Genomic DNA, 13003 nt, shown 5'->3' on the forward strand with positions numbered 1-13003 from the left:
GTTGAGTTACATATGCCTTGCTCAGCCCTGATTCTGGGTCTGCAAACAGCTCGAGACAAATTTCTACCCCAATATATTTCTTATGGAAAACTTTCATGAAGGAACTTACTGTGGCCGGTGCTGTATTGCTGGAGTTTCTCAGTGTATTCTGACTCTGAACCACTTCCACGTTTCCTTCATACAAAATAGAAAAGAAATATTTTATGGAAACCTTTATTGTGACAGTAAAAGCATTAAATATAGACAATTAAAATTCTTACAAAAGCCTTTTTTGAGCATATGAAAAGATTTAATTACCTGATGCACACAAATGCAATCACAAGCACAGCTACAATAAATACCAGGCCTGCAGTGGCTGAACCTACAATCAGGGGCAATTGTTCTTGGATGCTTTTCCCACTCTCATCTGAATAGAAAAGGACAGGTATTACTTAAGAGTTCAACCAGTAGAAAAGGGTAGTTTCATAAAAAGGAATGAAAACAAAGAAATGTGAAGCCCTTAACAATCTGTGAATGTGTTTATATGTGTATTCCACTTTCACAAAGATTAATCCTGGTCTTAAATCATCATCTGTTTCCTACAGCTCTACATACTATCTGATCTCTCAAGGATTTATTAATTACTTTCTGTAAATCATTTGACAAATGTCACTATTAGATTACAAAAATTCCCAAAAGTGAAGAGATTTAGATAACTCATATTTTTGCAATATTGATAATATATCTAACATAGTGTTAGCAAATTATCAGCAAAATATTTAACTTTATATCTCTAGGAAACCTTGTTGAATACTGCCAACCAAAGTCAAAATTAAATAGACATACTTTCCATCAGGGTCTGGAAATCTACAGTTTCGCTGTACTTTCCATATCCAGCCACTGTCCTGGCTCGCACCTGAACTCCATAAGAAGCAGATGGTTTTAACCCTTCAATGCGAATTGTGTTTTTCTGACTTGTAATGGTTGATGCTGTTGATTCATCTTGGTCCTGGATTAAAATACATGTAAAAATATTGATGAATAAGTTTTAGGACAGGGTCAATAGTTATTGTCCAATCCATAACTTAGCTGCCAAGTGATACTAAAAGAGTTTTTTTTTTAAACTTGTGTAAAAAAAATACAAATTGAAGAGTGTGTTACAAATCACATTTGAAAAACGATTCGTATTCAAATTCTTTGCAACAGCATGGCTAAAATTGGTTGAGTGGGCGGTTAAGTGGCTGGTGAAATGCAATGTGGAGAAGTATGAGGTAGTACATTTTGTTAGGAAGAACATAGAGTAAAAGTATAAATTAAAGGGACAACTCTGAAGGGGGTGCAGGTGCAGAGGAACCTGGTGTATTTGTGCATTTGTCATTAAAGGTGGAAGTGGTTGCGAGAGGACTAATAAAATATACTTGGATATAATGTCTTTATTAAAAATGGCATGCAATACAAGAGTAAAGAGGTTGTGTTGAACTCGTATAACAGACTAGGTTGGTCTCAGCTGGAGTGTTTTCCCCAGTTCTGCGTGCCACTCCTTAGGAAGAAACTGAAGGCATTGGCAAGGGTACAGAACGTTTGTGAAAACAGGTCCAGGGATAATGAATTTCAACTGTGATAATAAACCAGAGACGTTGGAACTGAATTCCTCACAGAAAAGAAGGCTGAGAAGAAATCTGATAGAAACATACAAAACTGAGAGATCTGGACAGAATAAACAGGGAGAAAATATTCCCATTCATGAAAAGATCAACAGCGAGACAACACAGATTTAAAGTAATTTGTAAGAGAAGCAAAATGACAAGGAAAAATCTTTCACACAATGAGTGCATAGGCTCTGGAATACAGTGCCAGACAGTGTGGTGGAGGAAGGTTCAATTGAGGTATTCAGAAGGGAATTAGATAATTATTTGAACAAGGACAATACGCAAGGTTCTGGAAGGATGTGAGGCAAACGGCAAGAGATGAGATGGTCTTTAAGACAGCTGGTGCAGGCACAATGGGCCCAATGGCCTCTTTCTGGGCTATAAAATGTCTGTGATTCCTTCTTGAACAATTTAAAAAATTGTACAATGTTTTATTTTCCAGTAATCTACTAGACCTGCATAAACAACTGAAAATAACTACTGGGAACAGAATACTTCAATGGTCTGGGATTAGTGTTACTAAAGTGCAAGCATGCCTGATCTTTTCAGCAGTATGAATAGCATTACTGTACCTTTTCACGATATTTCAGCTCATAATCCAGGATTATGCCATTGGGTTTTTCAGGTGCAAGCCATGATAGAGTCATGCTATTTGATGTGGCACTCAGTAAGTGCACCATAAGGACAGGTGAAGGAGCTGCAAACAACACACAAACACTAAACGTTGCAAACATTTCTTTTTTGTTCCATGCACCAACAACAAAACCAAAGGTGTTTACGGTACAGGTCTTTTGACACATTGTATCTCTAATAGCTCTTTATTACAGCAATCCAAAACAATTCCTATTTACCTACTCAGTCACCACAGTACCATGTTTTCTTGTTTCAAATGTATAGCCAATTTTCTATTATAAATATGAAGTGATCACTTCCTCAATAACTCTCTCAGCAGTATATTCTCAAATCCAACACTTCATGGAAAAAAATTTACTGTTGCTGAGTAATAATTTTAAATTGGTGTCTAATTGAACATTCAACCAGAAATTAATTGTTCACAAAGAACTCCATCAAAATTGTACAGAATTTTAAAAACATCTGATAATAAACACCTACAACTGAAATAAGCTGATACCTAAACAGTATAGGGATTTCCCTTAGCTAAAACTCACTTTTTTATAAAACTGTGTCATTTGTTCAACCAAAAGAACTCTCATTTAAAAACATGTTCTTAGCCGCTGTATACTTTCATGAGTGAATGATGAATATCACTAAGTCTGCGGTAGAATATGTCCCATCTTGTGAGTGCAGTTATTCATCATTTCTCATTGCACTCACAGCGTATTCTATTTATAACACCCATATTTTACCAACAACTAAAGGAAAGAAGTTCTTTTGTTTTATACCCATAACATCTACAAATTATTAAATTTGTTACATGTTAAACTCTTACTAAATTAGTAAAGATTAAACAAACAAACTTTCCTTAATTTACAATGATTCAATAGAAAATATTTTGAAACATTATGACTTTTCATAAAATAAAATCTGGAAATGTCAGAAACTCAGCAGGCCTGGCAGCATCTGCAGAGAAAGAAGCAGAGTTAGCATTTGAAGTCTGATATGACATTTCTTCATCTCAGGTTCTTACTTTTATATTACTTACATTTAAGATAACTTTTTGCCATCTACTTTATCACCAAGACCACCTATTTTCACTTTGTAGAAGTGTCTAGCTCAGCCCCTGTTTCAGCTCAGTTGCTTCTGATGTCCTCATCCATATTTTTGTTACCTCCAGAATTGACATTTCCTGTTTAGCTTCCCACATTCTACTCTAAATAAACTTTAGATTATCCAAACTTCTGCTGCTCATGTTCTAAGTTGCATAGATTTCTGTTCATTCATTGCCTCTGTGCTCACTGACCTGCACTGACATCTGCTTTAAGCAATGGCTCCATTTTAACATTCTCATCTTTGCTTTTAGATCCTTCCATAATCTCGACCTTCATTAACAGCTGCACAGCTTCTCCTAAGTTACCTGTGATTCTCCATTTCTGATTGCTTCAGCTACCCACAATTTTGGTAATGATGTGCTCAGCCTAACTTGGTCATGAACTCTGTAATTTCCTCCCTAAATGTTTTCTCAAAGATACTCCTTAAGATTCTTTGATTAAGCATTTGGCTATTAGCCTAATGTTTAAGATGCTATTCAACCTTAATTTTTGTTTTATAATGTCCCTGTGAAGTGCCTTGTTATGTTTGAGCATGCTAAACTAAGATCCATAAAAATATATCTTTTATTGTTAAAAACAAATATGTTCACTTGCTGTCTAGGTTATTGCTTTTGTACAGCAATCCACTTCAAGAGGGCTATCTTTTTCTGCTATAATAGAATTTCAAGTGGAACTGTGAGTGCACAGAACAAGTTCCATCATCTTACTGCAATGTTTAAACCCAAGCTATTTTAAAAATTTTACCTATAAAGAGAAAGACTTCAGATTTCCTCCACTTACAGCTCTGCTGCCCAACTCCTCTAATCCAGTCATGCAACAATGGAAGCTAATACCATCCATTAAACACCAATCAATGGACAAATTACATACATACTGCCTGGAGGTAAGATTCTCTTAACAGCAGAATCCAGAACACAGTCATCTGTCTCTCAAGGCCTAATTACAGCTACACCATCCAGCACCTGGACTGCCAGTGTGAATTCCTGTCTGACAAAGCCTGATGGCATCCCACCAGCTGCTTCGGGCTGTGATTTAGCAGGTCCCCTAACACCATTTCATTGTGTCAGACTTATAACATAGAAAGTGCCAAGTGAATGAATATTCAGGCCTTAATCACTGGAAGATAAGCTACAATACAAAAGGGGAGCTTAATGTGAAAGTCAGACAAGTCTTAACCTCAAGGATGGCCACCCTCAAATAAATCCTCTCTGCTCAAGGGTTGAGAGCTTTCAATAATTGGAATCAAGAGTTTTAGAAACCTACAAGACTGTTGCTATTGCAACATATCCTTTTGTGGTGACGTACTCAATAAGCAGAACATAACCTTCAGAATATAGAAAATGTGTGTGTTTCTGTAAAATGCATATATCAAAGCACACCTCACCTCTTGCAAATTTGTTGTAAATATAATTTTTGTATATTGGTGCAACAAATGTGTGTCAAAATGACAGTTTTTAAATTTGTATGTTTTCTGTGCAACCTGGCACTGAAATACTTAAGATAATAAGGTGTAGAGCTGGATGAACACAGCAGGCCAAGCAGCATCAGAGAAGCAGGAAAGCTGACGTTTCGGGTCGAGACCCTTCTTTAGACCCTCTGATGCTGCTTGGCCTGCTGCGTTCATCCAGCTCTACACCTCGTTATCTCAGATTCTCCAGCATCGGCAGTTCCTACTATCGCTGAAATACTTAAATTGCATTTTTGTTTGTAAAAGAAATGCATTTGTTCTTCAGTACATGAGATGTGCCAACAATAACACCAGTTATCCTGCAACAACAAATAATTGACACTTGCACTGGTATAAAGTACAGGCATTGTGACTGCAAAGCTGTATTTATTCTGCCTACACCAGTTTCAGGGAATGTACAACAGTGCTTTTAATCTGGCCTGATAGGCTGAGGTGAAACAGGACAGAGATCAGAGGAATCCACTTACATATTTGTTTGCACACACCCTTAACGTTAACCAAGATAAATTAAAGGAGGCAAAATCACAAATAGTCAACTGTTACATTCTGACTAGAACTATGCTGGAAATTGTTAACATCTTAAAAATTGATCATTATTCCGAAAGAATAAAATAGCCTGAGGACAGGGTGATGCCAAAGAAGCAGCATCCTGGCAGGTGGTGTGAAATCTGCACTTACCTGGTTCTTTGCATACTTCTATTGGGGCCTAAAATTTCAGCTGGTGCTTTTTGAAGCTAGTGTCAATTGCGTTTACTTTAATTGAGACTGAAAAGACCAGGTTGTGGTTGGTATGTTGGAGAAACTGAGGTGTTAAGGTTATAAGATATAGGAGTGGAATTACGTCATTAGGCCTGTTGAATTTGCTCCGCCATTTGATTATGGCTGATATGTTTTTCAATCCATTCTCTTGTAACCTTTGATCCATTTACTAACCAAGAACTTACCTATCTCCGTCTTAAATACACGCAATGTCTTGGCCTCCATAAATTTCTGTGGCAATATATTTTTTTCTTTATTCATTTATGGGATGAGGGCATCGCTGGCTAGGCTTGGCTGAAGAAATTCCCCCTCATCTTAATCCCTTCACTCTGGGCTGTGCGCTTGAATCCTTCTCTCCTACCAATGGAAAGATGTTTTCTATGTCCACTCTATACAAGTTTCTCAGTATTCTGTAAGTTTCAATGAGATCCCCCTTATTCTTCTGAATTCCATCGAGTACAGAGCCAGAGTCCTCAACCGCTTCTCATATGACAAGTCTTTCAGCCTTGGGATCATTCTAGTAAACTTCCTCTGGAACCTCTCCAAAGCCAGCACATCCTTCCTTAGATACGGGGCCCAAAACTACTCACAATTTTCCAAATGCAATCCAACCAGAGCCTTACACACCCTCAGCAGTACATCCCTGATCTTGTATTCTAGTCCTCTTGATAGGAATGCAAACATTGCATTTACCTTCCTAACTGCCAACTGAACCTGCACATTAACCTTAACAGAAACCTTAACTAGGGCTCCCAAGTCCCTTTGTGCTTCAGGTTTTCAAAGACTTTTCCCATTTAGAAAATAGTTTAAGCCTCTATTCTTCCTGTCAAAGTGCATAAACTCACTTTCCTACATTATATTCCATCTTCCACTTTGTTGCCCATTCTCCTAGCCTATCCAAATGCTTCTGCAGCCTTCCTGCTTCCTCAACACTACTTGTCCCTTCAACTATCTTTGTGTCATCTCCAAACTAAACAACAATGCCCACAGTTACTTCATGCAGATTGTCAAGGTATGATGTGAATAGTTGTTGTCCCAACACTGACCCCTGTGGAACTCCGCTAGTCACTGGCTGTCATTCTGAAAAAGACCCCCTTCATCCCTACTCTCTGCTTTCTGCTACTCAGCAGTACCTTGCCCCTAACACCATGGGCTCTTGTGTTATATTACTGAATTATAAAGCAGATTGCAACTTCTGATGTCCCCAACTTGCTGTCAGTGATACCTTGCTCCTCCACAGGGGGCAATGTCACAGTCTGCACAGATGCAATCTACACAGATATCAGTGATTATTTTACATTACACTGGGGAATATAAAGCACAGATTCACTGAACTATTTATTGGGGAGCTGGAATGATTAGGTTATATGCAGACATTACAAACTTAAATGTTGAAACAATGTTGTACTTACCAGCTTGATTTGTGGTGATGTTAACTGCTGCAAACTGAGGAGGAAGTGTACTCTTGCTGGAGACTCCATTTACTGCCTGGATTTCAAATGTATATCTGGTGTGAGCCAAAAGATTGCTGATAAACACGTGCCTTTCCGTCAGGCCCAGCTGTCGTGGGACAAACTCAACATTGTCATCGCATCTGGAGCAGATTTTGCCTTCTACGCTGCACTTCTTGCAGATGATATTATAGAGCAGGTCGTCACGGCCACCAGTATCCTGTGGCTCACTCCACTCCAAACTCAGAGAAGTCTCATTCACATTTGAAATAACATTACGTGCAGCAGAAGGCACACCTTAGTAAAATTAAAATTCCAAGTTAGAATGTGTGTTGAACATACATAAATTTAACATGTATAAATATAGAAACATGCATTTATCATTTATGTAATACATATTTTGTGTTATATTACTGAAATATATATGTTGCTTCCCTGTAACATAGGGTGGCAACACTGAATTCAGGCATACAAATCAGTTTGCATCTTATTTCACAGAAATTGATCTTCTCACTGAATTAATCTATAATAAATCAAATAAAACAGCAGACTAGAAGTAGACTGCAATACTTACTTGTCTTTATTATAAATTAAGTGCTGATCAGAACTACTTTTTTAAGATGAAAATATATTCGCATTTTGAGACAATGGGAGATTATATACAGCCAGACAAAAGGATACAACATCAGCTTTGAAAACACTTTGAAGGTCACTGGAGAGGCAAATTACTGTTTAAAAAGGAAAAGTTATAAAATGCGATTAAAGCCTGTTCTCAAAGAAGGCATCTGGGGTTGGGTACAGCTTTTGCAGATAAGCAGGCAATGGGGAAGCATCTGAGACACTAAGTTTATAGAAGGCAGAATGCAACTTCAGATGTAGTTTTAACAACCTGTCCATTGCCTGCATTGTGCTAATAAAAGAAATGGAAAGCGTCTGAGACTGACAAATCTTTAAATGCACAGTAAAAGCTATTAAGTTCTTTTTTAAACCAAATGTGTTAAGGCAAACTCTTTGGAGATAATCATTTTAGGAAAAAATAATATATCATTTGAAAGAGGATAAATACAACATTTTTTCTTCACATTTATTCAGCACTAAGGTCACTACCCGTAGACGTCTGGCATTCCTCATGGTATTATTTGCATTTGCACAGTATCTAAATGAAATTTTCTAGTTTCCTTGTGATGCAATATTTAACTGTGTGTGTGTGTGTGTGTGTGTGTGTGTGTGTGTGTGTTGCGGGGGGGGTGGGGGGTGTTTGTGTGTGTGAGTGTTCCTCTGATTTATATTCCATTTCTTGACTTCCAAGAGTTGGTCGTGTTTAGTGTCACTTAGTGTTCAATTAACTAAGACTCCATTTTATATCTCTTTCAACTTCACCTTTAGCCGCTTTAAAATTATTTAATTATACAAAGGATCTCTTTTTCACCCTGATTGCATTACTTTTAATTTCTATTGACAGATACATTGCCTATCTTTTATCATTTATACATTGTCCATATCATTTCACATTTCCTCTTTTTTTAATAACATTTGTTCTTCTTACAATTCTGTCTTGTTTCTGGATCCAATTTATTTATATTAAATTATAAGCAGTGGTGGCCCCAATAATGTGTACACCACCTGAACACTGCTCCTGCATCACATTATGCGGTAAACTGATTCCTTGAAATAATTCATTTTTAAAGAATGAGAGGTGATTTAATTGAAAATTAGAAAATTCCTTAAGGGATAGATAGGATAGATGCAGGTGGCTGGGGAGTCAAGAACCAGAGCCCACAATTTAAAAATTAAGAGGAATGCCACTTAGGTTTAAGACAAAGAGACTTTTCTTTCACTCAGCAGGTTGTGAACCTTTGGAATTTTCTACCACAGAGGGCTACGGAAGCTTAGTCTTTGTGAATGTTTAAGATAGAGATTGATAGATTTCTGATTACCGATGGCATACAGCATTGTGGAGATGGTCTTGGAAAAATGGGTATGAAGTGCTTGATCAGCAATTATTTCGAATGGCGGGGCAGACTCAAAGGGCTAAAAGCCTACCCCTGTTTGTAAGTTCCTATTTCACCACCCCTCAGTACTCTTACTTCTTTTTATTTGTTGGCAGAACATGGAACTTGCTGGTTAAACCAGTACTAATTGCCCACTTTTAATTGTTGTTGAGAAGATGGTTGTGAGCTGCTTTCGTGAACAACGACATTGCAAGGGCTAAGAGAAGGATGTGTATAGGTGCAACCATGGTACTGTTGGGAACAGAGTTCCAGAATTTTGACTTAGCAACAGCGAAGGAATAGTAATATATTGCTGAAATATATATAAATAAAATGTTGGATAACACTCCCTTCCCAGATATAATTCAATGTAATAGATACCATTTTTGTGATTTGAACTAAACACAACATTGGAAGTATTGTATAACAGAAAATGAAGAATAATTCAATATGGAATAACAATTACCTTGGTAAGATTTTGGCAATCATTGCAATGAAATATAACAGGTTTTAATTTTTTTAAACCATTTGTCTTGTCTTGATGAAATTTGAGAGTATTCATTATTGAAAATTTTTTTTGGAAGTGGAGTTACATATATTCAAAAGAATATTCAGTTACGCTCATAAAATCACCTTTCAGTACTTGTATCTAAAAAAGCCCCATGGCATGCTGTACCGAAACTGTGATATTTACTTACGAATAGTTTTTTTTTGATAAAATAAATACATACTGTGAAAAGAATTTCATAGGCGTATCTTAGCATGTTTCAACAAAGGTCAAAAATGTTTAAGCCTAAACACCACTCGCTGCTTAAAAAGTGTAAACCATCTCCGTTATAAGACGAAATATTTCATGTGTGCACTAAGGCTGCCAACATGGACAAAATACGCATGTAACTACTCTGAATAGTGCTCAGCTTTAAAATTAATGTGCAGTAACTACACACAGACACAGTTGCTTAAGATTTACAGACGAGCAGCATGGTCATTAATGTGTCAGAGGTGCATTTACTATTTGAGATAATTAAACTGCAAATAACCCAATGGCACTATAAAAATATATCTGTCTCAGACTTGTTCCCCCTAGTGCCATAAAAAGAAGAAACTAATGGCTTTGGGATCACACAGAAAACAGAAAGAAGATTATAAAAGCCTTGGAAGTGGTTTAAAAACTGCTGTCTTTGTTCTTGTAAGTCATTGTCTGCTTTAAAGTCCTTCACAACACAAACTATTATTTAGGCCTGTAAAATAATCTATGTCAGTAAGATTATATCTTAGCTTAGGCAGCTTAGGTTCTGCAATTATTGCACCATTGCTGAGAAGACTGGACTTGATTAGTGTTTAAAATATTTGGAGCTTGATTGGATGCAATGCCATTCTTTCAAATGTGTCTGAATTTGCCCACTACTATACTGGTCGTATTCATTTGGTTGTGTTTCTAATTACATCTTTAATGTTAAATAGTATTAAAATCCCATGTCAAATTTTCAATTAACATGACTTAATGGCAGAGTAAGGTAGCTTCTGCTCATTATGTCTTGAGTGTTTTGAACCTTCAGCTTTGGTGGACAATGAAGACAGTAAGGACGCATCTGTCGCTTTATCATAATCGGATCCTTGCTTCATTATTTTAGTATTTTTAATTTAAAACACGAAAAAAAAATCACTCATTACTACAGTGTTGAAAAATAAAGAAGCTTCACTTAAGTACAGGTTTAAGTATGAGAATATAACATGAAGTAAGTTACGTCAAAGCACCATAGTATTTAGCAAAGATTTGGTCATTTGCTGTATGGCTAAGGTTGTGTTTTAAAGACAGTATTTGGTGTTCCAATAGCAGAAAAGTTGAGACAAAACTGATCTATGACCACCTAAGAGATTAGGATACATATATGAATATCAGAACAGCGTACCAGAATTGTAATCAATTCTGTGAGAATCAATGTTTGTCACAAATTAACAAAGCTTAATATGAATGGCATGATATAACAAAATCTGTTATATTTCTGGTTAATATAAACAAATGAGAACCAATGACTAACTTGTGCATCCCATCTCAGGTTGGTCACTGTCAGCTCGATAGAATCCATTTTTGCACTGACAGACAGTGGCTGCTTCAGTGTTGATCCTGCTGTTTGATGGGCAAAGTGCGCAGGGTTCATGCCCTTGTTTGGATTTGAATGTTCCTGGGCTACAAGCTGAAAGCCAAGAACAAACAGTAATTAGGAACATAGTATTTTACCGGCAAACACATTTAGATGTTTAATGCTAGCTAGTCTATAGAACAAAGAATAAATGCTTCTCAAAAGCTTTCCTTGCAGGGACAAAGCCACATTTGGAAAGAACATCAGTACATTTTCCTTAGGAAGGAAGCAATCCCATTACAGATAACCTGAAAAAGCTCTAAGATTCAAAAGCAAAAATTGCAGATATATGATATGCAGTCAAAGACAAACACAAAACAAAATCAGACTGTTCAGGTTGACAGCTTATTAATATTCTAAGACAATAATGTTCTTACAGTGAACTGCTATTCTGCTGCTAGACATCACGAACATATTTAAGTTGGCTGCTTTCTTTTTTCCATGTTACATGGGGCATTACAATGCTAGTTGTTCAGTTTCATATCAGCTATAATTTTTTTTGGATTGGATACGTGGTATTGTTTGCCTTTCCAAGCATCAACCCTTTCCATTTCTCTGTGCTGGAGACAGGTACCGATTTATCCTGACCCTGAGTGGATCAGGACTTGAAACCAAACACAGTAGAGTTACCCACTAAGTCATCCCAGCTCCTATATTTTGCCTATTCCACTATATGTTTGAAGCATGTAGAACACTGAATTGTACAGTACAGGAACAGGCCCTTTGACCCACCACATCTGTGCTGACCATGATGACATTCTTAACTAATCGCACCTGCCTGTAAATGGCCTGTATTCCTCTATTCTCTGCCTGTTCATGAGTCTGTCTAAATGCCTCTTAAACACTGCCAACGTATCTGCCTCTACCACTTCCTCTGACAGTGTATTCCAGGCACCCACAACCCTCTGTGTAAAAAACTTTCCTTGCACATCTCTCCTCTTTTTTCTTAAACCTATACCCCCAATATTTATTAACATTTCCATCCCAGGAGAAAGACTCCGGGTATCTAGCCTAAGTGAACACAAATTCTAAAGAGAGAATATTTTGAATCTTTGAATTCAACACCAAAAATGCTCAAAAGAATATTGAGAGACTTCACAATTCTGAATAGGGTCTGGATTATTTTAAAATAGCAGCTAGCAGTATCTTTTTCTGAATAGATTTCTTGTATTATTAGACAATGATCATCTGTCATATTTTAATTAATCAGATTTTCCTGTAGCAGGACATCTAATAATGCCTGTAATTCTTACGACTTGCTCCTGCACTGTTCAGCCTAAAACAATTTTTATTAAAGTGCAGATTGGTAGAAGACCTGTAAAAGAAACAGAGTATTCAGAACCAGAGTGAAAACAGGGCAACTAACAGGTTATGTCCTTAACCAATGAGGCTTAGAAGTTGGGAACAACCACAGAGAAGGGGGATTAAAGGGAATGAATTCGGCATCAAATCAGGTAAAAAAAGTGATTTTTAGGCTGAAAGAAATACTGGAGTAAGGGTGGAACAAAAAAGGAACAGGAAGAAAAAGTAAGGAAAACAAATCTATAACAAACTATAACTTACAATTGTTAATTCTTTGTGTCAGAAAGGCAGTAAATAACTTTTATCATGCCAGTTAAAGGTACTTACCCTACCAATTACGAGCCCTGAGTATCTATGGTGTTTTCAGTTTGAGTCTACGGCACAAATGCAGCAACTTTATAATATTCATTGCATGTCAATGGTAAGGCAGTCAGCAAAATACTGCTTTCTGCAGCTGGCAGTAGAGTGGTGTAATTTGAACAGTACTTACAGATATTTACATTTAACCACACATTTGATTCTTGCTTGAA

The 13003-nt window shown here is 36.9% G+C and overlaps 1 protein-coding gene across 4 annotated transcripts in view; it reads right to left on the reverse strand.

The window, feature by feature from the left end:
* The window catches only part of LOC109934363 (ephrin type-B receptor 3), an 88048-nt gene that overhangs the window by 15714 nt on the left and 59331 nt on the right, over positions 1 to 13003 (reverse strand). For all 4 annotated transcript variants that reach the window (XM_020533170.2, XM_020533169.2, XM_048604276.1 and 1 more), the window contains exons 4-9: positions 11070 to 11225; positions 6998 to 7333; positions 2201 to 2325; positions 826 to 988; positions 298 to 406; positions 110 to 174 (exon numbers count right to left, since the gene is read on the reverse strand). In XM_020533170.2, the coding sequence (XP_020388759.1) occupies positions 110 to 174; positions 298 to 406; positions 826 to 988; positions 2201 to 2325; positions 6998 to 7333; positions 11070 to 11225 (954 nt within the window). The remainder of the gene's footprint in view (positions 1 to 109; positions 175 to 297; positions 407 to 825; positions 989 to 2200; positions 2326 to 6997; positions 7334 to 11069; positions 11226 to 13003) is intronic.

This window comes from Rhincodon typus, chromosome 13 (genome assembly GCF_021869965.1).
Source record: "Rhincodon typus isolate 14 chromosome 13, sRhiTyp1.1, whole genome shotgun sequence".
Lineage (NCBI taxonomy): Eukaryota > Metazoa > Chordata > Chondrichthyes > Orectolobiformes > Rhincodontidae > Rhincodon > Rhincodon typus.